This window comes from Gobio gobio (assembly GCF_949357685.1).
Source record: "Gobio gobio genome assembly, chromosome: 14".
Classification (NCBI taxonomy): domain Eukaryota; kingdom Metazoa; phylum Chordata; class Actinopteri; order Cypriniformes; family Gobionidae; genus Gobio; species Gobio gobio.
Window position 1 is genome coordinate 48949400 of NC_137107.1, and position 25290 is coordinate 48974689.

General features: G+C 38.6%; 1 protein-coding gene across 1 annotated transcript in view; it reads right to left on the reverse strand.

The window, feature by feature from the left end:
- Nucleotides 1–355: 355 nt before the first annotated feature.
- wdr91 (WD repeat domain 91) overlaps nt 356–25290 on the reverse strand; it is a 30880-nt gene continuing 5945 nt past the window's right edge. The window contains 14 exon segments of the mRNA XM_079836006.1: nt 356–942; nt 6347–6544; nt 8331–8443; nt 9170–9278; nt 9364–9523; nt 12362–12456; nt 12608–12758; nt 13465–13643; nt 14030–14185; nt 18041–18203; nt 18642–18748; nt 23541–23625; nt 23627–23629; nt 24565–24764. Of these exon segments, the coding sequence (XP_079692132.1) occupies nt 778–942; nt 6347–6544; nt 8331–8443; nt 9170–9278; nt 9364–9523; nt 12362–12456; nt 12608–12758; nt 13465–13643; nt 14030–14185; nt 18041–18203; nt 18642–18748; nt 23541–23625; nt 23627–23629; nt 24565–24764 (1884 nt within the window). The 3' untranslated portion in view covers nt 356–777.

The window sequence follows — 25290 nt, forward strand, 5'->3', positions numbered from 1 at the left end:
TTGCGCTAAGCTAGGCTAGCGGTGTGTGTGTCAGACAGAGTTATGGCACGGAGATGAGAATGGTGTGTATGGATTTATCTAACTCTGGGGGATACGGTGAATAAGATAAAGTCCCAAAAAGTCGGTGTGTTCCTTTAAGGATGATTGAATGTTTTCAGTTTTACTCAGTGTAACCTTTTATTTTAATAAGCACCAGTGTAAAAATGTACCTCTTTTAAAAAACAAAGACACTCAGTGCTTTATTAACTTTTAAACACATTTTAAGATGTTTCCTGTGCATTTTGACATATGTATGTCTATTGGCTAAGACCTGGATTATCCACTGACCTGTGACATTTAATGACTCACCGGATTTTGTTAATTGATCATATTTATTTGAATGTACAACAGGATACAGATGCAAAAATGTATGAACATCATTCAAATACTTTATTACTTGGTTAAGTTGCATTTTAGGGTTCCAGCAGTAAGAAATAAACAGCATCTTAGAAGAACAGAAACATTAATGTGAAGCTAATGCCCTTCCTCACTGACCTGACGGGATCATATTTGTTCATTGTTTGTTTGTTCTCCAGTAACATTTCTCCGCATATGCTCAGACATCACAGAAACATAAATGCATAAATTCTCTGGGTCTATAGGGTCTGTTTTTACGTTCATTCTGTGCAAGTGTAAACTCATCGTCTTTGAATCAGCAACATAGCTCTGATGTTGTAGTGGTGACTGAAACTTTAGCAGAGGTTTTGCTTCTTCATCATCATCCTCCTCTTCCTCCGATCAGGGTTTCTGAGCGAGCAGCGTGCTGAGTTTGATCTTGCCGTCCATGGACGCGGTGAGGCACGTGCCACAGTCCATCGCCGAGCACCAATCAACCGTCACGACCGGCGCCTTGTGACCGCCGAGAGACAAGACGCTCTCCAGACCCACGTCTGCCTTGCTTAACTAGACCAGGAGAGAAGACGGTAGGTTACATTTACTAAAACTTTTAAGATACTTTATAAAGAGTAGGGTTGGGTATCGTTTGGGTTTTTTTCGATTCCGGTGCCAAACCGATACTTTTAAAACGGTTCCGGTGCCTAAACGGTGCCTGAACCGATACTTTTTTTTTTTTTTAAAGGCCACAAAACGAGGTGGATGACATTAAATGCTTTTTATTTATTTATTTTTTATTTAAATTGAACCATTTATTAAAAGTTTAATGTATACTTAAATGTATGAATATAAATAAATACAAAACACAATTTACTTATTTACAAATTATAATTGACTTATTTACAAATTCACAGTAAAACCTAATAGCCACCTAACCCAACTACAACAAGCCTAATATAACTCTTAATTACAATAATTACAGCAGTCGTCTGTATTCTTGCTCTGCTACTAACCAGCTTCGAGCTTCAGCTCTTTTTTGAAATATGATCATATTCTCTGGCTAAATATTTTAGAACGCATCGCCTTAATGTTTCCATGGCGACGCGTCATGTTTCTCACATGACACACAGCAGCCGCAATAGCGCTGACAGCTCAGCTGTATCGGGTTTATTTCATTTTTTCTTTTTATTCAAAATATTCACAAACTTCTTAACTGTGTCACGATCTATCTGATGTTCAAATGTGTGAGTGAATGTGTGTTAGTTGATCTATAAAGCGCAATGGGCGGCGCCATGTTAGTTTGCGCCTCAGAATCGGATCTGTCGGATTTACAACACTTGAGTTCATTCTCGTCTCACGAAATACATGAAAGTAAGTGACCAGTGAACTGGAAGAAGAATAGAGTAAACTATAGAGTTACTATATAATGTGCATGTATCTGATGTGAATAAAACATGTAACGTTAGTCAATTATAACCGTCTGAAAGGATTGTCATTGCCGCTTTCATAGACATCAGGGTGTGTTTTTTGCTAGTGGAGCTACTTATGAGCATTTAAATGTCTGAAACCTGAAATAAACATGATGTGGTTGAAAACACTGAATAGTTGTCATGAGATGTGGTTGAAAACACTGAATAGCTGTCATGAGTTGTGATGTGACCAGCGCTGAGCGTGTCTCTGGCTCAGCCAAAGCGCGAAAGCACGTTTGAATTTTGGCACCGAAATGAGGAACCGAAATCTGCGTTCTGATTCGGTCCGGTACATACCGGTTATATAAGTACCGGTGCCATATTGGAACCGGATTTCGGTACCCAACCCTAATAAAGAGAGAACATTACGCGTATACAGACAGGAGCCATCTTGGAAAACAGTCTCGACAAGTCGAGCCACGAACACTGTGCTAAGCTGCGATAATTCCTATCGACCAGCTCACTTAGCACAGCGTCCGTGGCTCGACTTGTCGAGACTGTTTTCCAAGATGGCTCCTGTCTGTATACGTGTAATGTTCTGTCTTTATAAAGCATCTTCTTATTAAACTGTTTGTACACTTACACAGTTCTCAATGCTTCGGTTTGCATGTAGGGACCCTCATTATGCTGCCGTGTTAGTGTGAGGTTATTTTGAGCCTTGTTAGTGGTATTAACTAGCGATTTAATTTGACTTTTTCTGCGCCCCATAGACTAGCGTTATAAGCTAATCTGTTTTTCGAGATAAAACTCTTTACATTCGATTTTCATGAAAACGCATCCCAGAGAACGATCTACTCGGTAACCATGTGTTAATTACCCCTAGGTTCATTTTTCACCGGAGTTGTCCTTTAAACAAAAACTCATTCAAAATAGGATATAATACTATATCAATGTGACTAAAATAACACAGATTCATAATAGGGCTGGGTATCGGTACAGATGTGTTGATTCGATCCGATCTCAAAATGGATTCAATGCGAATACTATTGATATTTCTAAAAAGGTTGCTCTCGTGAATGTGCGTTGGAGATTAAAGTAATCCAGGTTTAACCTCAATTATTAATAATGTCTTTTGGGTGAATTACCCTTTAAAAGGAACACCCCACTATTTTTGAAACTAGGCTAATTTTCCAGCTCCCCTAGAGTTAAACAGTTGAGTTTTATCGTTTTCCAATCCATTCAGCCGATCTCCAGGTCTGGCGGTAGCACTTTTAGCATAGCTTAGCATAGATCATTGAATCTAATTAGACCGCTAGCATCTCGCTCAAATGACTAAAGACTTTAGATGTTTTTCCTATTTAAAACTTGTCTCTTCTGTAGGTACATTGTGTACTTAGACCAACGGAAAATGAAAAGTTGCGATTTCTAGAGCGATGTGGCTAGGAACTATTCTCTCAATGATATTACACAGCGCCTGATAATAGGCTAACTACCGTGAACATAACCAACGTGACAATCTGCTTACACAGGGAGCCTGCCTTGTAGTGTTGTCACGATACTGTAATTTCTAACTTCGATACGATACCTAAAAAAGTATCGATATTCGATACAATTTTCGATACCACGGGGAATACTGTCAAATAGATATTTTTAATATAATTTAGTGTTTTGTCCGTCTATTGAAAGTCTAGGCAATTAAACATTTCTTCAGAAGAGATCACTTTATATGATAAAGCTTTTCAGCTTTTTCTCATACATAAACGTTGATCAATTACCATTACAATTATCTCACAAATATTTGCTAACTAATTTTTTTGCAATAGCTTACATGTACAGCACAAGGAAGCTTGATTTCAAATTGAATTTAAAAAGACGAGTAAACAGTAATAAAATGAGAACAAATAAAAACAATAGCACAAATAAATTAGACTGTAGGTCTAACAGTATTCAGGTAAGAAACTGAATTTAAAAACAAAAAGTAATCAAATTTAAAATAACATTGGATAATCTTTATTGTAAAAAATGTAATACAGATGAATCCATTAGTGTTACACAAGTTAATAAGTCAAGAGCAGTAAGTGATCGATTGTCTTTTTGTAGTGTGATTAATAAATAACTGCTGTCCCTTTAAGTCCTGACGCACGCATGGATCCAAACACTCCTGCTACACATTCTTCCTGAACTGTTTACGACTGTGTTTATGTTAATACTCACCAAGATGGGCATTTAGACATTTTTTGAGTGTATTTGACCATTAATAAGCTGGAAAAAGGGGCTCATTTTTGCACTTGTATGTCAGAGGCAGGTTTATTACGATATGTGTGTGCGCGCTTCAGGTGCGAGCGCGAAATCTGCGGTAATGAGTAGATGTGCAATCCCGCGCGAAATTCAGACCGGTCACACCAACACTAAGACGGTCAACTCGCTGTCTGTCGGTCGGTCGGTCGGAGAGGAGAGCGCAGCTGGTATCGATACTGTTGAAAAGGAGTATCGTATCTTTTCAGATATTTCAGTATCGATACATATCGAAATATCGATATTTTTGACAACACTAGTGCCTTGTAACCATGGAGACATTTGTGGGAGACGATTCAGAAGATATTTTCTTTGGTGCAGATCCTGAACCTTATCTATTTGAACCGGAATACACTGGTTGTCACGTTGGTTATGTTGACGGAAGTTAGCCTATTTTCAAACGCTGCATAATATCATTGTGTATAGACCCTTTTTGCGCCAACGCCACAAAGGAAAATCTGGAGGCGGCCAATACAAACCAGGGTAACACTTTAGAATAATGGTCATTAGTTAACATTAGTTAATCTATTAACTAATATGAACTAACCATGAGCAATGCATTTGTTACTGTATTTGCTCATCTTTTGTTAACGTTAGTTAATATAATTCAGCTGTTCATGGTTTGTTCATGTTTGTTCACAGTGCATTAACTAATGTTAACAAGATTTTAATAAAGCATTAGTAAATGTTGAAATTAACATTAACAAAGATAAATAAATGCTTTATAAGTGCAGTTCATTATTAGTTCATGTTAACTAATGACCATTATTCTAAAGTGTTACCCAAGCCAGCACAGAGTCTGAGCTCAAAATGTCATCTTGTTGTGTTTTTGGGTGCCAGAATCGACGGAGTACAGGCTCCAAATTGAAATTTTACCACATACCTGCTGCTACTGCCAGACAAAAAAAATGACGACAGCTGTGGTTAAACGCAATAAAACGAGCGGACTGGAGTGATACAAAACTCATCTGTTAAATCTTTGTATCTTAAGTGTCCATTTAGCACATAGTTACAGGCATCTAACGATCTAAACTATGCACATTCATGTTTTCACCATGGAGTATGCCTAAACTGAGAAATTTAGATATTTAATGTGAATTTTACAAAACTTTTTGCTATTTTAAATAAACCTGTATATAAATATCATTACTAATTTCAGCCAATACATTTAAAAAATGCCCTATATCCCCTTAAAACTGCACAACTGTAGAGTAAAAACATTAGGCTATTAAAAAAGTGTATGTGTTTATAAAAAACGTACATGATTTTTTAAAAATAAAAATCACACTGAGTACCCAGAACAGCTGCTTGCATAAAGTTTAAGGTAAAAAATAAGCATTTGCCTATTCCGCGTCAGATCGTCCATCCATTGAGTGAGCGTGTACGGGTCGGTCAATCTGGCTCCGTCCGTTAAGGTTAACTTTTTTAAATAACAGTCACGGTCCTGGACAGATTGAGACCTTACATATTCAGATACAATTACTCCAGTCAATGTTTAAAAACAAGCTCACCTTAAAAAAAAGTATTGGTGAAGCGATCAGGGGAATTGTTCTGCCTCCAGCTAAGCTCCGCCCACAAAAAACGTCACAATGTTTACTGAAAAAGGGTGTATATCATTGAGAGAATAGTTCCTCGCCATATCGGCCTAGAAAATCACAACTTGTCATTTTCCGTCTGTCTTAGTACGCAATGTAACAACAGAAGAGTCAAGTTTTAAATAGGAAAAATATCGAAACTCTTTGGTCATTTTTTTTTTAGTGAGATGCTAACGGTCTAATCAGATTCAATGATCTATGCTAAGCTATGCTAAAAGTGCTACCGCCAGACCCGGAGATCGGCTGAATGGATTGGAAAACGGTAAAACTCAACTGTTTAACTCTAAAGGTGTTGGAAAATGAGCCTAGTTTCAAAATAGTGGCGTTCTCCTTTTTAAGCACTGAATTGCTCAAGGTAAATAAGAGGGTAACATCTAAAGAAGTAAAAAGATTCACGATAGTCAGATCTTAAGCGTTCAAGTCATTTCAGAAAATCGTATTTAGTTGAGTTGAACACACATAAACGGCTGCAAAAAGTCATAATTACGAGTGGGAAACTTGGAATTTTCTTTAAGCTCTGAGTTTACGACCATATAAAAAATAAAAAAAACGATTAATTGAAAAAATTACCAGCCCTGATTGATAATAACAAACGGCAAAAAAGAAAACCAGAGATCAAATAAAAAAAACGGAGCAATTCCTCAGTGAACTGAAGTGGTTGGTAAATGCGTTTACCTGGTAGATGTTTCCTCCATTACTGGAGCAGGTGAGAACATGTTGGCCCTCGGAGTCGAAAGCGAAGAGACGTCCGCGTGGAACCTGAACCTGTTTATATCCGCTGTAACCCGACAGGACAAACGGCCCCACGGCCTCCTGGGATAGCGAGTACTCCGACTGTTTCACGCCACAGCGGTGGATGTTCCACTGAACAAACTGACAACAAACACAACATGACGTGTAAATACAGCAATCTCAGATGAACAGGTGCAGTGTTTAATTGTTGGTGTCTAGAGAAATGAATGAACTGATTCACTGAGATGAATCAAACTAAAGGTGCGGTCACATTTATCATTGTTTGTTGAATTTCTGTGGGCGAAATTGAGAATTTTGCGTGAGAGCTACATTTTTGCATGTAGATTTCGCAACAGATTCATTGAATTTGCAGCGTTGAACAACAGAAAGCTGCTGACCGATAATAGACCTTTTTTGTCCATAAAATGTCGCTAATGTGACCGAATCGGAACTCTTAACCCTATGGGGTTCTTCATTTATGGGTCACACTCAGGACCTTCGGAGGGCGGGATTAAGATAAAAAAGATTTGAGTAAAATCAATGAAATATATTTTTGTTCAATAATATTTTTCTTTTCTTTTTTGGTGTTTTGAGATAATTTTATGATTTATAATTCATATTTATGCAATAATTATGACCCATTTTTTCCCATTGAATATAATAAAAAATGTGTAATTTTTAATTTTATTTTATTAAAGCTGTATTTTATTTTAGAGTCAAGCCTAGGCCTCATGAAAGCAATTTTTTAAATGAGATCGGTGCCATCCGGTGGACACATTGAGCATTTTTATCACGCAATAGCACATTTTTACCATTATAGTGGATCTTGCATTTTATTAAAAAAAAATTAAAATCGTAGCTTCATCGGAATGTTCTGAAACTTGGTGACTTTATTGGTACTTGGTAAATGAACACCCAAAAAAATTGGGGACAGGATTTGAAAAGCCTAGGTGGTCGATGCAAGACAGACAAACAAAACTCACACACACAAAAACACGCATTCACGCACGCAATGGCACGCGTTCATTTGTGTGTGCGTGTGTTTTTGTGTGTATAAGTGTGTGAGTTTTGCACTCTTGATTTTTTAAAGATTCACCCCTTCACTGAGTCTGAGTCCTTTTTTTCTGCATCCTGGCTGATTTTGTAGAATGTATGCACAAAAAAACTCTGTATTGTCATATTTTTGCCAATTTCCCATTCATTAAATATAAAATAAATAACGCTTCGGGTCATTTTTGACCCGAAGAACCCCAGAGGGTTAACACCATTTTTACTGCTGAAAGATGTTAAAACAGGGATTCCCAACATTTTTGTCAGCTAAATCCCTTACACATAAAATATTTAGGCTATTTTGAGTAGAGATGCATCAATATATCGGTTGCTAATCATTCATAACCGTCAGCATATCGGCTATAGCATGAAAGGCCGGTAAAGCAATCCGATTGTTTAATAATTAACTATGTGAAGGCACTGAGTTGTATTATGTCTTTCTAATTAATAAAGAAATATTAAAAGTTCTATAATACGTCAAATATGAGCAAAATGTTTAATGAATCCAATCCACGTTCAATGAAAATTATTAGATGATGCAATAATAAACTAGCTAGTATACCTTAATGCATGTATTTTTGAACTTTGCTAATTTAAAACATGATTAAAACAGTAATATTTTTCTTAAATGACGAGTTCAAATAAGTGAGCAAGTGACAAATATCTGTAAATTGGTAATCTATATTGCGCTTATCGTGCAACCCCATTCATTTTTTTAGTTTACATTAAATATAATTAATTATTAGCTTTCTATCAACTCGCAAACCCCCGTTTGGGACACCTTGCATTAAAACATCAGTGTGTGTGTGTGTGTGTGTGTGTGTGTGGCTCAAAGTCATTAGTGTTTATGACATTCATCAGCGATTATTCCCGTCACCTTCCCGTCCTCTCCGATACTGAAGACCGTGTTCTCGTCGTAGCTGAACTCCACGCTGTACACTTCCCCATCATGAGCCTTCCAGCTCAACGCGCTCTCATAGCGCTGCATGTCTGCGGAGAAACATTCAACATGCTCATTAAACCAGAGCCACTCTGTGTCTAGAAGGCAATGAACATTCAGTAATACTGATTTAACGGCCCCAAGACGGACACTATAAGCTGAATTGAGCTAATGACACTAACTTTGCAACATCGACAATGTTATTGAACTGACTTGAAATCAACACTGAGCTGAATAATGACTCTTCTGTCTTCTGTAGAGCAGCTTTACAGCAGAAATTAATCAACATAATTAAACCAGACTTTGACTCGGGCGTTTCAGAGCCACTAAACCAACATCTGAGATGCTGCAATGTCATTGGTCCGCTGGTTAGTCCAGTTATCCAATCACAGCCCCTGCTGAGGCAAAGTCACGTGATTTTCTTGTTGCGCATTGAGGGATTTATTTAGTAAATGCATGTTTTCTAATCGGATAAAAACAAGTATCTGCTTCAATTGAGCGCACAAGTTTGTTTTATGCGCATTTTTAGAATTTATGCGCATCTTTTCCTTTTTCCATCCAGCATTTTTTTAATGCGACATCCCAAAAATATCCCCTAACAGTAGGTGGATGGAAACTATTAGCTATTGTAATCAACATTGAACTGGTCTGAGCTGATTAATGCCACGATTGTCTTCTTTACAGCTGAAATCACCCGTTTGTTACTGTGAAGCTGCTTCTGTATTGTATAAAGCGCTATAGAATAAATAAAGTCGTCACCACGGTAGCCTTCTTACCGAACAGTCGTATGATCCCGTCCGCCGCTCCGGTCACCAGCAGGTTCCCGTTGTGGTTAAACGCAGTGCAGTTTATGGCCACCGGTCCCGGCTCCAGCGAAAACTGCAGCTGAGCGCAATAACCGCAAGATAAACGTCGTTAAACCAGTGTGCAGTCGCTACATTAGTGTGTTGGTGGCGTTTGGCTTCAGTACCTGCTGTTTGACCGTTTTGGTGTCCCACAGCAGCAGATGTCCGGATACGGGAGCGGATCCTCGTGCGTCGCTCTCCGGCACGACCGCAGAATGAGCCGCCTGAGCCGCCGCAGAGCAAACGAACGACGTCCCGCTGGGACTGCAGGCCAGGGACAGGATCCTGAACACACACACAAATGGAATGAGAAATTGAGATTTACATCCTGGTGCATTATGGGTAATCTGTTGGGCGGGGTTGAAAATATAAAAATTATTCTCAAATCCTCACGCTTTTTTCAGTCGATGCATGAAGAAAACTACACTAAATGTTATTTGTAGCGCCTCCCATCCAATAAAACGCAACCGTTGATACTATAACAAAGTATCAACTTTCAAATTCTGTACATTTTATAACAAATATCAAGCAATAAATTAGATTTTTTTTTTATGCTCTTGAATAGGGCTGTGCGATATTGAAGAAAAATGCGATTTGCGATATCCTTGTTAAATAATGCGATATTCGATATGCGATACGATATTGCTTTAAAGCTGTAAAATCTATTTCTTTCCCCAACTGATATCATAACCGACTGTGTTTACATGAATACTCATCAAGACAGCCATTTTGACATAACTGTGTGTGTGTTAGACAGTTCGAGTGTGTAACAAGACACAAAAAAAAGAACGGCTTGTGCGCATGTTTCGGTGTGTGTGTCAGACAGCGCGAGACTGCGAGGAGTTTTTTTTCGCAAGTTATTGTGTTTAATAACTCTTTTTAACGTCAAGCAAGTCACATATAGTAACAGTCGTGTGCCCAGTCTATTCTCTGATATATGCGTCGACCTAAAACATACTTTTCACAATGTTAAAGTAGCCTATTAAAATCATTCAGATATTGCGTGCCCTTGCGATATGCATATGTCTGTTGAAGCGGCTCGTGAACTGATCATCTCTTCTACTACTAGTTATAGCACCAAATAAACATGAATGAACATCAGAAGGAATGATGAAAGATACAGAACAACTTATTGAAATGAATCATATATCATGTAATCACTCAATCAGTGTTTCCACTGCGGAAAGACATCAATAAAAGAGCTTGAGAACAACAGGAAAGCCATTCAATTACCATAAACTCGTTAGTTATTGAGTAAAAATAACTCATCAATAGATGTAGAATATTACATATTCATTATATTTTTACTTCAATATAATGTATGTTTGAATAAATCAAGTTTTTATGACCACCACCATTAAATGTTAAAAAAACAAACTGTAATAGAAACATACATTATTATTTTTTAAATGTATACCGCCATATGTTCAATTTTAGAGATGCCCGATATATCGGCCACCATATCGGAATCGGACGATATTTTCATTTTTCATGTTATCGTTATCGGCCCGATTAGAAAATGTGTCTAATGTATTAAAGCCGATAAATAATGTATAATTTTCTTCAGCTGAGACACTTGTGCATTGTTCACCATGATGGCTTTGAATTGCTTGAAATATGATTTGAATCACTTCAAAAGGAAAATACAGTTCAGTCTGTCATATTGGCTACATAACATTATAATGGGAACATCATAATTGTGTGTTTGGGACATGGCTTTTAATGCTGAGACTTTTGATTTTGTAATCAGGCTCTCAAATTATATACAAATTTGGATTTAGATTTATCAGCCAATATATTGGTTATCGGCTTACGAATTTAAAGAATTATCGGTTACCGGATTTCGAATATAAAGAATTATCGGTTACCGGCTTTCAAATATAAAGAATTATCGGCTTTCGAATATAAAGAATTATCGGCTTTCGAATATAAAGAATTATCGGTTACTGGCTTTCGAAAATAAATAATTATCGGTTACCCGCTTTCGAATATAAAGAATTATCGGTTACCGGCTTTCGAATATATAGAATTATCGGTTACCGGCTTTCGAATATATTGAATTGTCGGTTATCGGCTTTCGAATATAAAGAATTATCGGTTATCGGCTTTTGAATATAAAGAATTATCGGTTATCTGCTTTCGAATATAAAGAGTTATCGGTTACCAGCTTTCGAATATAAAGAATTATCGGTTATCGGCTTTCGAATATAAAGAATTATCGGTTATCTGCTTTCGAATATAAAGAATTATCGGTTATCTGCTTTCGAATATAAAGAGTTATCGGTTACCCGCTTTCGAATATAAAGAATTATCGGTTATCGGCTTTCGAATATAAAGAATTATCGGTTATCTGCTTTCGAATATAAAGAATTATCGGTTATCTGCTTTCGAATATAAAGAATTATCGGTTATCTGCTTTCGAATATAAAGAATTATCGGTTACCAGCTTTCGAAAATAAAGAATTATCGGTTACCGGCTTTCGAATATAAAGAATTATTGGTTACCCGCTTTCGAATATAAAGAATTATCGGTTATCGGCTTTTGAATATAAAGAATTATCGGTTATCTGCTTTCGAATATAAAGAGTTATCGGTTACCAGCTTTCGAATATAAAGAATTATCGGTTATCGGCTTTCGAATATAAAGAATTATCGGTTATCTGCTTTCGAATATAAAGAATTATCGGTTATCTGCTTTCGAATATAAAGAGTTATCGGTTACCCGCTTTCGAATATAAAGAATTATCGGTTATCGGCTTTCGAATATAAAGAATTATCGGTTATCTGCTTTCGAATATAAAGAATTATCGGTTATCTGCTTTCGAATATAAAGAATTATCGGTTATCTGCTTTCGAATATAAAGAATTATCGGTTACCAGCTTTCGAAAATAAAGAATTATCGGTTACCGGCTTTCAAACATAAAGAATTATCGGTATTGGCCCAAAATTTTCATATAGGTGCATTCCTAATTTAAATGTTTGTATACAAATCATTTAATTTGAACCTTTAGTAATGTACTGACAGGGTTCCCTAAACAGTTTACAGCATTAGTTGAGAGAGATTGATTTACTTAGAAATCGAATCGTGTAATTTGTGTCACTAGTGATCTGTGAAGACTCACCGTGGGTGGACGGCATCTATGGACATCTCATACAAACTCTTCTTGGCGTCCGTGTCGTAAAGCCTCACTGTGCCGACACCGCTCCCGAGCAACAGCTGCAGGAGTAAAAACGCCACATAGACCAATAAAACCAACCAAACTTAGCAACATTACAGCAACACACAGCTTCAAATGCAAGCAGTGTTCATGTATATGCCATCTGAATCTATTTCTCTGGGTTTATTCGTGAACAGTGCTGTGATTTACCAGTCTGTCAGGTTTGGCCGCCCACTCCAGAGAGAGCAGCGGAGACTTGGACATGATAGTGGCTTTGGTTTGCATGATGGGATTGAAGGCCCAAACCTTCACCACACCGTCCACATCCAGACTGGCCACTTTTCTGCCCGAGCTGTCCACCCTAAAAACACAAACACAACCGATGATGTCAATAAGAGCTCATATGATGAAACCTAAACACAAAAATGACCATAAGCTCATTAACATGTGACCGCCCACATTTACATATATCCACGCCTGTAGAGAGATTAGCCAATCACAACAGAGCTCATTTACATACAGCAATCCTACAGCCAGTGTAATAAGAGTCAGAGGAGGTTGATGATTATGAGAAAGTATATTATGACTGTTTGATTGTGTGTTTTGTCTCTACTAGAGCAGGTTTTCCCGCTTGAATGTTGATTATTTTCCTCATATTCTCCATTGTTGCGGCTCCTCTCCTCCCAGTCTGTCAGTAACGCTCTGTTTACTTCCTGTCTCTATGAAGCCCCTCCTTTCTGAAAAGCACACTGTGCTCTGATTGGTCGGCTGGAGCGGTGTGTTGTGATTGGTCAAGTGTTTGGGAAATGTCCCGCCTCTTACCATAGCCAGCAGTTTTAACACACGACTAACTAACCCAACCAGGCCCCGCCCCTTTATTCTGCATATTAATTATTTAAATGAGGGATATTGTGACGTGTTGGTTCCCGGAAGAAACTCAAGACTACAATCGAGGCGTTTCAGGGAGTTCAGAAACACTGATATAGAGAAGAACCGTTGAACATTACACACTAAAGACAGATGAACATGTATAAACGCAGGTCTTCTTTACGGTTGAGTGTCCACACCTGCAGTGCATGATGGACGAGTGATGTTCTCCATACTCTTCCTGACTCAGCTTGATAAAGGGCTGCTCCACTCCGGCTCCGCCCACTTCAGAGACTCGCGTCTGATTGGTGGAGTCGGTTTGGTCGGGAAAAGCTTCGGTTTGAGTGTCTGGATCCGAATCGTTTTTCTTCTCTGAACTCTGTGGAAATCACAAATACACACGGAGAAACATGAGAGATCAAGTCAGTGGGATTTTGACTCTTAATTCTTATATCCAAATTGAAATAATAGCACTTCAATGGTGGTTCCAACATTAGTGAACTAACTATGAACAATACTTCTAAAGCATTTATTAATCTTAGTTAATGTTAAACTAATGTTACCAGAAATCTGAACATTAGATATGGTCTGGTTCAAAAATCTTTCTTTTTTTTACATTAGAGTTCGGCCTGTAGTGTCTTGAATTAAAACACTAAATATGTCAAATTCACAGTCTTGAATCTTTATCCTTGTCACGTGAGGAGCAACCGCAGAAAACCGTGAACATGAGGAGAGAGAGAGTTTTGTTTGGATGTTTTCTCTGACCTGCGCTGGGTGTTTGGAGAGCAGCTCTTTTCTCTCCTTCTCGTGGTCATGCACTCTTCTCTGTCGAGGATGACCTGAGGCCAAATCCACCGCCATCGGGGAAAAAGTGGGCGTCTTCACGTCTTTTGCGGCAGGCGGATCTTTTGCTTTCGCGGACTGAAAAATCACAGACAGAAAAACCTTCAGATTAGCAGAAAAAAAATAAAAATAAAGAAAAAAGTTACGATTAAAATAAGTAAATAAAACAATAATTAAATAATACATCTAGCTCACATCTAAACATGAAAGTACCAGGGTTATTATAGTTAACTAAAACTGAAAACATAAGACATTTTTGCTACTTGAAATAAAATGTTAATATAAATAAAATCTATAAACGTATTTTATGTCAGTTAGTTGCCAAAGCAACATTTGTAACACTTACAACAAGGTCTCATTAATGAATGCATTAACTAACATACAGTAAACTAACAGTGCACAACACATTTGTTACAGTATTTATTAATATGTTAACATCAATTAATGAAAATACAGCTGTTCATTGTTAGTTCGGGTCCATTAAATAATATAAACAGATAGACTTTTGATTTTAATCATGTATTAGTAAACGTTGAACTTAAAGGCACAGTATGTAATTTTTCGCCGCTCTTATTCAACAATGCGTATCTTGCCTCCTACTTAATTAACATTTAATTTTTTGGCTTATTTTGTATCAAAATATCTCTTAATGCCATTATGGTGCTGTTCACCTCCTACTGCTGTAGTTACATCAGTGGTTAACTTAAAGGCGCAGTGGGTAATTTTGCCGCTTATTCAACACAAAGGCGTGGCTTTACTCTTGATTGGGCGGAGCTTTTATTCTGCCGCGAGCGCTTCCGCTTCTTCCGCTCGTGTGTGTGTGTGTGTGTGTGGTAACGGATCGCTGTTAATCATATCACACACATTTGAGTGTGTTAAAGGGGTGGTAAAACACATTCTTTTGAAGGCTTGACTGTGTTTGTGGGGTGCACTGTAACATGTGTTAATGCTTCGTTTTAAAAAAAATTGCCTTATTTTTCATATATTTGACCTTTATTCTACACTGCTCTGTCCCTCCTTGTAAAACGGTCTGATGCTTTCCGGGTTGTATGAAGCCAGTCCCTCAAAAATACGCGATGGGCTCTGATTGGTTAGCTGGCCCAGTGTGTTGTGATTCGCTAACCGCCTAGTGCACGTATGTCGGAAACGTCACGCCCCTTACCTTTACCGGAGGCGGTGCTTTGGTCAGTATTAGAAACAACGGCGTCAATAAAACCATATGAGCCCGAATCAGACCCAGAACATTTGAGTGAAGATGATCGAGCAGAACCTGTTCAGTCCTCAAGAGTAAAGACTGCGGATCTATAATGATCGCTACTGAATGGCACTGTTACTTTTGTATTTTTAGAACGATTATAGCCAAATATCTGTCGCAAGAACTAACCCAAAACAAACACTAAGCACTGGCTTTAACTAGTAAGTTAGCCAAATCACACACAGAACCATGTTTAGCATGCCTGTAGATAAACAATACATAAAAGCTCTAATCAAAGAATCATTTACACTAATGCCAGGTTCGCTGTTGAGATTTTAACGTTAGTGTTTGTAATGTTAGGTGTTCGTCGGATAACGTTAAGTATGAATGAGCATTTAACAGACTGGTTTGCAGAACAGCGCTGTCATCTGTTTACTTCCTTGCTACAACCTATTACAGGAAAACACATCGATGAAAAATAAATCAGACTTACAGGTTGTGGCCCGTAAACAGCTTCTGTTTGTAAATCCAGCTTTCAGGACAAGCCGAGGTGCATATCCTGTATTGAACTCGCGAAGATTGTGGAAGTTTGTGTTGTCCTCCGTGAAATGTGCAGCGCGCGCGCCGTGCATCCACGCACCGGCAGTGTTTTTTTCACGCAGCTGACGTTGTGCAAATCCGGCATTGAAATCGCGAAGACGGTGGAAGTTTTCCTCCGTGAGATGTGCTGTGGGAGCCCCGCGCGCGCCTGATTCCCCGCTGACTCATACACACGTGCATATAACATGTTGTATGTTAAACGCTCTGCAACGCACCCCCGTCCCTATGAAGGCTGAACAGAGCAAGTGCCCCAGACCTGCAATCCGGATGAAAATAACAGCGTTTCCTCGGCATCGCGGCAACAACACTCCAGCCTAACTATACCACAACAACGCAGCGATACAAAATGGCCTCACCCCCCCTTATTTAATATTCTCGGAGGAGGGGTTTATGTAAATATTGAGCCTGGTGATGTCAGCAAGCCCTGGAGGAATGTGTGTAGTCGCCTACTGGCCGTTTGCTGTAGTTCTTAGAAACTGATTTCTTTAAAAGCAAATATCTCCCTTTGCTTTAAACTTTGAACGTTGTAACTTTGCAGATGTTGTTTATGCTCAAGCAGCAACATTACACGCTAGCTAAAGTTAGAATAGTGAAATCGTGGTTTACCACCCCTTTAAAGTGATGTTATAATGCGACTTTCGCTCGGCGCTGCTATGAGACACTTGAGCGAGATCATATTAGGCGGTAAATCAACAACACCAGATTTACACCATTAGACTAACTGTGTTAAGCTGGAGAACAATGATCAGTTTCTGTCCATCAATGATACAAACGCTGTCTAATAAAACACATCATATATTAAAGTGGCTTTGGCGTTTCCACGGTTTCTACAAAATAAAACCGGCGGGTAACGCGGGTATGATGATGTCATTGATAGGCGACGCATGGTCCGTGTCCTGGTTAAAGGGGCTATATGCAACTTTTTCCCCAAAATAAACGTAACAATAGCCTTTTTATTTTACCATTTATGACTCAAACATCTCCTGATGAGCATACTGACACCTTGTCCGCTCACAGTGGGTGCACCTATAAGCCTGTATCCTATTTTTCCTATTTTCTGGCGGGTCGTTTTTTCCCGCTCTGTCTGCGGATGTGACATCACCACCGCTGCGAGAGCGAGCAGAAAATAAGAGCAGTTCTGTTTTTTGGCCACAGGTGTCAGTCGCGAGTTTAAATTTCAGAAAAACGCATATAGCCCCTTTAAAATCACTGATTTCTCTGGATTTAAACATTCTTGGAAACATTTGGGATAATGTAACTACAAATATATAATATTATTCTAGTGATTTTTTTTGTGGATATTTTAATCCAAATATCTTACATATTGTGCCTTTAATCTGTAAGGGTTAGTTCACCCAAAAATGAAAATTCTGTCATTAATTACCCTCATGTCGTTCGACACCCGTCAGACCTCCGTTCATCTTCAGAACACAAATGAAGATATTTTAGTGTAAATCTGATGCTCTGAAAGGCCTCCATTGGCTCAATGGCACGGTTCACTCTCAAGACCCTTAAAAGACACTAAAGACGTCGTTACAAAGTCCATCTCACTACAGTGGCTCTACAATAACTTTATGAATTGGCGACAATAGTTTTTGTGCGCAAAAAAACCCTAAATAACGACTTGTATAGTGATGACGATTTCAAAACACGGCCTCATGAAGCTTCGAAGCGTTATGAATCAGTGAGTCGATTCAGCGGTTTGAATCGCCAAATTTCAGCAGTTTGACACGCGATCCGAATCATGATTCGACTCACTGATTCATAACGCTTCGAAGCTTCATGATGCCTTGTTTTGAAATCGTCATCACTATGTAAGTCGTTATTTAGGGTTTTTTTGCGCACAAAAACTATTCTCGCCGATTCATAAAGTTATTGTAGAGCCACTGTAGTGAGATGGACTTTGTAACGACGTCTTTAGTGCCTTTTAAGGGTCTTGAGAGTGAACCGTGCCATTGTGTCAATGGAGGCCTTTCAGAGCATCAGATTTACACTAAAATATCTTCACTTGTGTCTGAAGATGAACGGAGGTCTGACGGGTGTCCAACGACATGAGGGTGAGGAATTAATGACAGAATTTACATTTTTGGGTGAACTAACCCTTTAAGAGCTTAATGATAATACGATAGTGGATGTACCTGTGTGACGGCGTCCTTCCGGCCCAGCGCGGCCTGTGTGGGCGAGGACTGTGGCCCCGGGGCCGTTTTCCCAGGCACCCGTCTGGCCTGAGGGAGGAAGGTGGAGAAGAAGTTTCTGGACGGGGTGGTCATGTTCACGTTCCTCTGACTGTACACGAGATCACTGAGAAAACAGACGAAACATCGCTCACGTTTCTGAAAACACACACACACACACACGTCACACTACCTGATTTTCCCGCTCACTTCCCTTTTTCCAGCGCGAACAGCTGTTTTACTTTAGACAAAGAGGCTTTTTCATCAAGAATCGTAGTTTGAAATGATTTAATCTTCAGTAGGAACAGAAATATTTACATGTTGATGTTGGAGTATCAAAAAAAGGTTGATTTCATATTCTTTTATATGATTTTTCATGCCCCTTATGACAGTGATGCACAGAAATGATCACAGACACAATCAAGACTATTGTGAGGAAGTGAAGTTTCAAGTGAATGTTTATTCACTAATCTCATTCTCTTCCGTTCACACGTGTAAACGTCTCTATAGTGTGAAGCGGTCGGATAAAAACAAACGGACGGCTGCAGTCCTACAGTCTCCTCACAGCTCAGTGTCGCCCAGACGGTCCATGTGCTGGACGTACGGCGGGAGTTTGTGATGCACCATCTCCTCGTCTTTCTTCAGTCGGGATTCTCCTTGAAGGGCAAATAACTGGAACGAAGGGAGATTTTTGATTATAGACAGATAGTCAGACGCACCTATTTTTTGGGAAATAGGCTCATTTCCCAACTCCCCTAGAACTAAACAACTGAGTTTTACCGTTTTCAAATCCATTCAGTCGATTTCCGGGTCTGGCACTTTTAGCATAGCTTAGCATACATCATTGAATCTGTTTAGACCGTTAGCATCTCGCTCAAAAAATGACCAAAGAGTTTCAATATTTTTCCTATTTAAAACTTGACTCTTCTGTACTTACACAGAGAGCGCTGGGACTATTTTCAGGTGCTGTGTAATATCATTGCGCCGCTGCACTCATGGGACGGCTCACAGCTCTTGATTATTACGCAGGAATGAGAGTATAGTTCCTAGACATATCGGCATAGAAAATCACAACCTTTCATTTTCCGTCTGTCTTAGTACACGATGTTATTACAGTACTACAAAAAAATGCTTTTCTTACTTAGTATTTTTTACTTGTTTTCAGTCCAAATGTCTAGTAAATGCTTCTTAATGTAAGATTTCTTAGATAAGCAAAAGTTTTTGTCTTGTTTTGGGGGAAAATAACTGAAAATGAAGGAAGTTTTTGCTTAAAATAAGCAAAATAATCTGCCAATGGGGTAAGCAAAATAATCTTGTTTTCTGTTTGAATTAAGATTATTTTGCTTACCCCACTGGCAGATTATTTTGCTTATTTTAAGCAAAAACTCCCTTAATTTTGAGTTATTTTCCCCCAAAACAAGACAACAACTTTTGCTTGTCTAGTAAATGCTTCTTAATGTAAGACTTCTTAGATGTTTGGACTGAAAACAAGACAAAAATACTAAGTAAGAAAAGCATTTTTTGCAATGAGAAGAGTCAAGTTTGAACTCTTTGGTCATTTTCGAGCGAGATGCTAACGGTCTAATCAGATTCAATGATCTATGCTAAGCTATGCTAAAAGTGCTACCACCAGACCCGGAGATCGACTGAATGGATTCAAAAACGGTTAAACTTTAGATCTGTTTAACTCTAGAGGAGACGGAAAATGAGCCTAGTTTCAAATGCAAGTGCAGTGTTCCTTTAACACAATGACGACCCTTCTATGGGATTAATTGCCCGCCAAAAGTAATGCAGTCACTGATCAACAAATAAGCATGAATCTCAACTTTAAAGGGGATAGTTCACTCTAAAATTAAAATAGTCCTCATTTACTCACCCTGGTGTTGTTCTAATGCCCTTCTTTTATTTTTGGACCTTTTATCTTTTATGAATGTCCCGCTGGCTCCACCCTCTTCTGGAAAGGGGGCGTGGAGCAGCGGCTCATTTGCATTTAAAGACACATGCACAAAATGGCATGTTTTTCCTTCCACTCAAAAATGGGCATTTATAACATTTTATAATAAAGCAGTCATATCACCCTGTAGCCCAAGACTGGTTTCCCACTGAAGCTAAGCAGGGCTGATTTTCCAATTGGTCCCTGTCCATCATAACCTCCTAATAATCCCCATATCTGCTGATTGGCTGGCTTCATCACTGTCTCCTCTCCACCAATCAGCTGGTGTGTGTGTGTGGTGGGCGTTCTGGCGCAATATGGCTGCCGTCGCATCATCAGGTGGTGCTGCACATTGGTGGTGTTTGAGGAGATTCCCCCCTTCCATGAAAAAGTGCTTTGAGTGCCTAGAAAAGCGCTATATAAATGTAACAAATTATTATTATATTACATCTTATATTGCAATCCTGCGCTTGGCCGTTGAAGATCTGTGCTCGACTGCGTTCATGAGACTCTATTAGCGCCGCGGTTCACCCCGACTCCAGAAAAACACACACACGTCGAAATCAAGATGAACCAAAACACATCATGAAATACAATCCATTAACTTTTTATCTGTTGTGTTCATCGTAACAAGAAGTTATCGTGTTCACATCTGTCATCCGGAGATATTTAACTCTGATGGCTAGGCGTTGTGTTTCATGTCACGTGTTGATTTCTGACAACGTGTGTGTGTGTGTGTGTGTGTGTGTGTTTTTTCTGGGCGAGTCGGAGTGAACTGCGGCGCTATGAGCTCCAAAACACAAGGAATATACGGCACGTCTCGCATTGGATCATTCTGTGATACTTTTGCATCCTTTTTTAAAGGGATAGTTCACCCAAAAATTAAGAGTAGCCCATGATTTATTCGCCCTCAAGTCATTCTAGGTGTGTGTGACATTCTTCTTTCAGACGAATACAATCAGAGTTATATTAAAAATGTCCTGGCTCTTCCAAGCTTTATAATGGCAGTGAATTGTTGGGTCATTTTTTAAGTCCATAAAAGTGCATCTATCCATCATAAAAGTGCATCTATCGTCATAAAAGTGCATCTATCGTCATAAAAGAGCATCTATCCATCATAAAAGTGCATCTATCGTCATAAAAGAGCATCTGTCCATCATAAAAGTGCATCTATCGTCATAAAAGTGCATTCATCCATCATAAAAGTGCATCCATCCATCATAAAAGTGCATCCATCCATCATAAAAGTGCATCCATCCATCATAAAAGTGCATCTATCATCATAAAAGTGCATCTATCCATCATAAAAGTGCATCTATCATCATAAAAGTGCATCTATCCATCATAAAAGTGCATCTATCCATCATAAAAGTGCATCTTTCCGTCATAAAAGTGCATCTATCATCATAAAAGTGCATCTATCATCATAAAAGTGCATCTATCTTTCATAAAAGTGCATCTATCTGTCATAAAAGTGCATCTATCCATCATAAAAGTGCATCTTTCCGTCATAAAAGTGCATATATCATCATAAAAGTGCATCTATCCATCATAAAAGTGCATCTTTCCGTCATAAAAGTGCATCTATCATCATAAAAGTGCATCTATCCATCATAAAAGTGCATCTATCCGTCATAAAAGTGCATCTATCCGTCATAAAAGTGCATCTATCCGTCATAAAAGTGCATCTATCTGTCATAAAAGTGCATCTATCCATCATATAACTGCTCCACACGGCTCTGGGGTGTTAATAAAGGCGTTCTGAAGTGAATCCATGCGTTTGTGTAAGAAAAAAATCCATATTTTAAACTTAATAGACTAAAATAACTAGCTTCCGGCTGTCAGCATGTCGACTTGTGCTAAAAGAGTGACCCCTGACCCTGAGCATCTCAAGCTTTGACGACTCTCGCGGATAGTGCTGGGCAACAAACTCAAGCTCCTCTTCTCTCGTATCAAAATCCCCTGCCATTTCTCTCTAAAAATTCTCGTTTTACACTAATTCCTGACCGGTGTTTTGCTCTATCAATACGCATGCGTCAAGGGGTCAAGGGTTAAGTCGACTTGCTGACCGCCGGAAGCGAGTTATTTTAGTCTGTAAAGTTTAAAATATGGATATTTTTTTCTTATACAAACGCATCGATTCGCTTCAGAAGGCCTTTATTAACACCCCGGAGTTGTGTGGAGCGGTTATATGATGGATAGATGCACTTTTATGGACTTCATAAACAAAAGCAACAATTCACTGCCATTCTAAAGCTTGGAAGAGCCAGGACTTTTTTAATATAACTGATTGTATTCGTCTGAAAGAAGTCGTCATATACACATAGGATGATTTGAGGGTGAGTAAATCATGGGCTAATTTTCCTTTTTGGGTGAACTATCCCTTTAAAAGCTGGTCGATATTCACTACCATTACATGGACAAGCGTGAGTGGGACACATTCTCCTTTTGTTGTCTGAAAAAGGGCAAACAGCATTAGAACAACACCAGGGTGGGTAAATGAAGATGTTGCTTTCATTTTAGGGTGATTTATCCCTTTAAACAGTCCTCTTTGAATGATTGGCTAGATGAGCTGTCAATCTAGAACTAGTGGACCAATGGTGATGCTTAAAGGGTTAGTTCACCCAAAAATGTAAATTCTGTCATTAATTCCTCACCCTCATGTGGTTGGACACCCGTCAGACCTCCGTTCATCTTCAGAACACAAATGAAGATATTTTAGTGTAAAGCTGATGCTCTGAAAGTCCTCCACAATGGCACGGTTCACTCTCAAGACCCTTAAAAGACACTAAAGACGTCGTTACAAAGTCCATCTCACTACAGTGGTTCTACAATAACTTTATGGAGTGACGAGAATAGTTTTTGTGCGAAAAAACCCTAAATAACGACTTACATAGTGATGACAATTTCAAAACACGGCCTCATGAAGCTTCAAAGCGTTATGAATCAGTGAGTCGATTCATGATTCGGATCGCGTGTCAAACTGCTGAAATTTGGGGATTCAAACCGCTGAATCGACTCACTGATTCATAACGCTTCGAAGCTTCATGATGCCGTGTTTTGAAATCGTCATCACTATATAAGTCGTTATTTAGGGGTTTTTTTTTGCACAAAAACTATTGTCGCCGATTCATAAAGTTATTGTAGAACCACTGTAGTGAGATGGACTTTGTAACGACGTCTTTAGTGTCTTTTAAGGGTCTTGAGAGTGAACCGTGCCATTGAGCCAATGGAGGCCTTTCAGAGCATCAGATTTACACTAAAATATCTTCATTTGTGTTCTGAAAATGAACGGAGGTCTGACGGGTGTCGAACGACATGAGGGTGAAGAATTAATGACAGAATTTACATTTTTGGGTGAACCAACCCTTTAAGAACGTCCTCATTTACATAAAATTTGGATAAGTACAACATTCAGAAATGAGTGAAAAAACACAAAACAGCAATGAACTAAAGGTCTCAGTTTTGTGTAGTATTGTATTAAAGTTGCATATCTCCCATCCCATGATGGAACTAGTGAAGAGATCTCACCATCTGTCTGAACTGCTCGTTCTCCTCCTGAAGGCTGGTGATTTTCTGCACTTCGCTGTCAAAGTTCAGGAGCGCAGGCAGAGGTGAAGCTGTTAAGGAGCACTATCGGTTCAATCACAGTATAACACACATCACACTTTATAAGCATCAAAGCCACATTAAAGGGTTAGTTCACCCAAAAATGTAAATTCTGTCATTAATTACTTTCCCTCATGTTGTTCGACACCCGTCAGACCTCCGTTCATCTTCAGACACAAATGAAGATATTTTAGTGTAAATCTGATGCTCTGAAAGGCCTCCATTGACACAATGGCACGGTTCACTCTCAAGACCCTTAAAAGACACTAAAGACGTCGTTACAAAGTCCATCTCACTACAGTGGTTCTACAATAACTTTATAAAGCGACAAGAATAGTTTTTGTGCGCAAAAAACCCCTAAATAACGACTTATATAGTGATGAAGATTTCAAAACACGGCCTCATGAAGCTTCGAAGCGTTATGAATCAGTGAGTCGTATCAGCAGTTTGGATCACCAAATTTCAGCAGTTTGGCGGTTTGACACGCGATCCGAATCATGATTCGACTCACTGATTCATAACGCTTCGAAGCTTCATGATGCCGTGTTTTTAAATCGTCATCACTATATAAGTTGTTATTTAGGGTTTTTTTGCGCACAAAAACTATTCTCGCCGATTCATAAAGTTATTGTAGAGCCACTGTAGTGAGATGGACTTTGTATCGACGTCTTTAGTGCCTTTTAAGGGTCTTGAGAGTGAACCGTGCCATTGAGCCAATGAGGCCTTTCAGAGCATCAGATTTACACTAAAATATCTTCATTTGTGTCTGAAGATGAACGGAGGTCTGACGGGTGTCGAACGACATGAGGGTAAGTCATTAATGACAGAATTTACATTTTTGGGTGAACTAACCCTTTAAGGCTATTATTAGCACAGCTGAAGGACCCCTATCCCATAATAGTCGTCCGCTACAGTGAGCGCAGTGGTTGTTTGGATATGCATGCACTGGAAGAGAACGCTGAGGAAGTTGTGCAGGGACACCAGGAAGGTGTCGGCCCACTGGCGGGAGAAGTACGGAGAGAAGGTGGGATTCTGCTCCGGGACGGGAATGAAGGGCAGAGCGAACCATTCCCTCCACTCCGGCTGACCCTGCAGCTCCAGCGCCTGCCTCTGGAAAAACTCCTGCGTCTTCTCCGGATTCCTCGACTGACAATAAGAGAGGCGAGATATTACTGTCCCGCCATAAACTACACACAGACACACACCCATTATTGTTCAACATTATTATTATTATACAGTATATGTATTATTATTCATATCAAATATATATTAATTAATATTATGATATAATGTTGTTATAATTATTGTTTATATTAAGTATATATTAATTCATATTCATACAATTTTTAATTATTGATCAGTACAAATTCATCATCAGCAGCATAAATTTTATTTTGTACTACCTTAAAATAATTTTATTATTTAATCTTTATTAATAACGTTATTATTATTTTATGAATAGCATTTTATTATTATTTATATTGAGTTTATATTTCTGAATATTATATTCAGGAATATATTCATCATATTTTTATTACTGTGTACCGCCATAAACTACAGACAGACACCGAATCAAACCTTTTTATTAATTCATTATCATTTATTATTCATTATTATTATTATTATTATTATTATACAGTATATGTATTATTATTCATATCAAATATACATG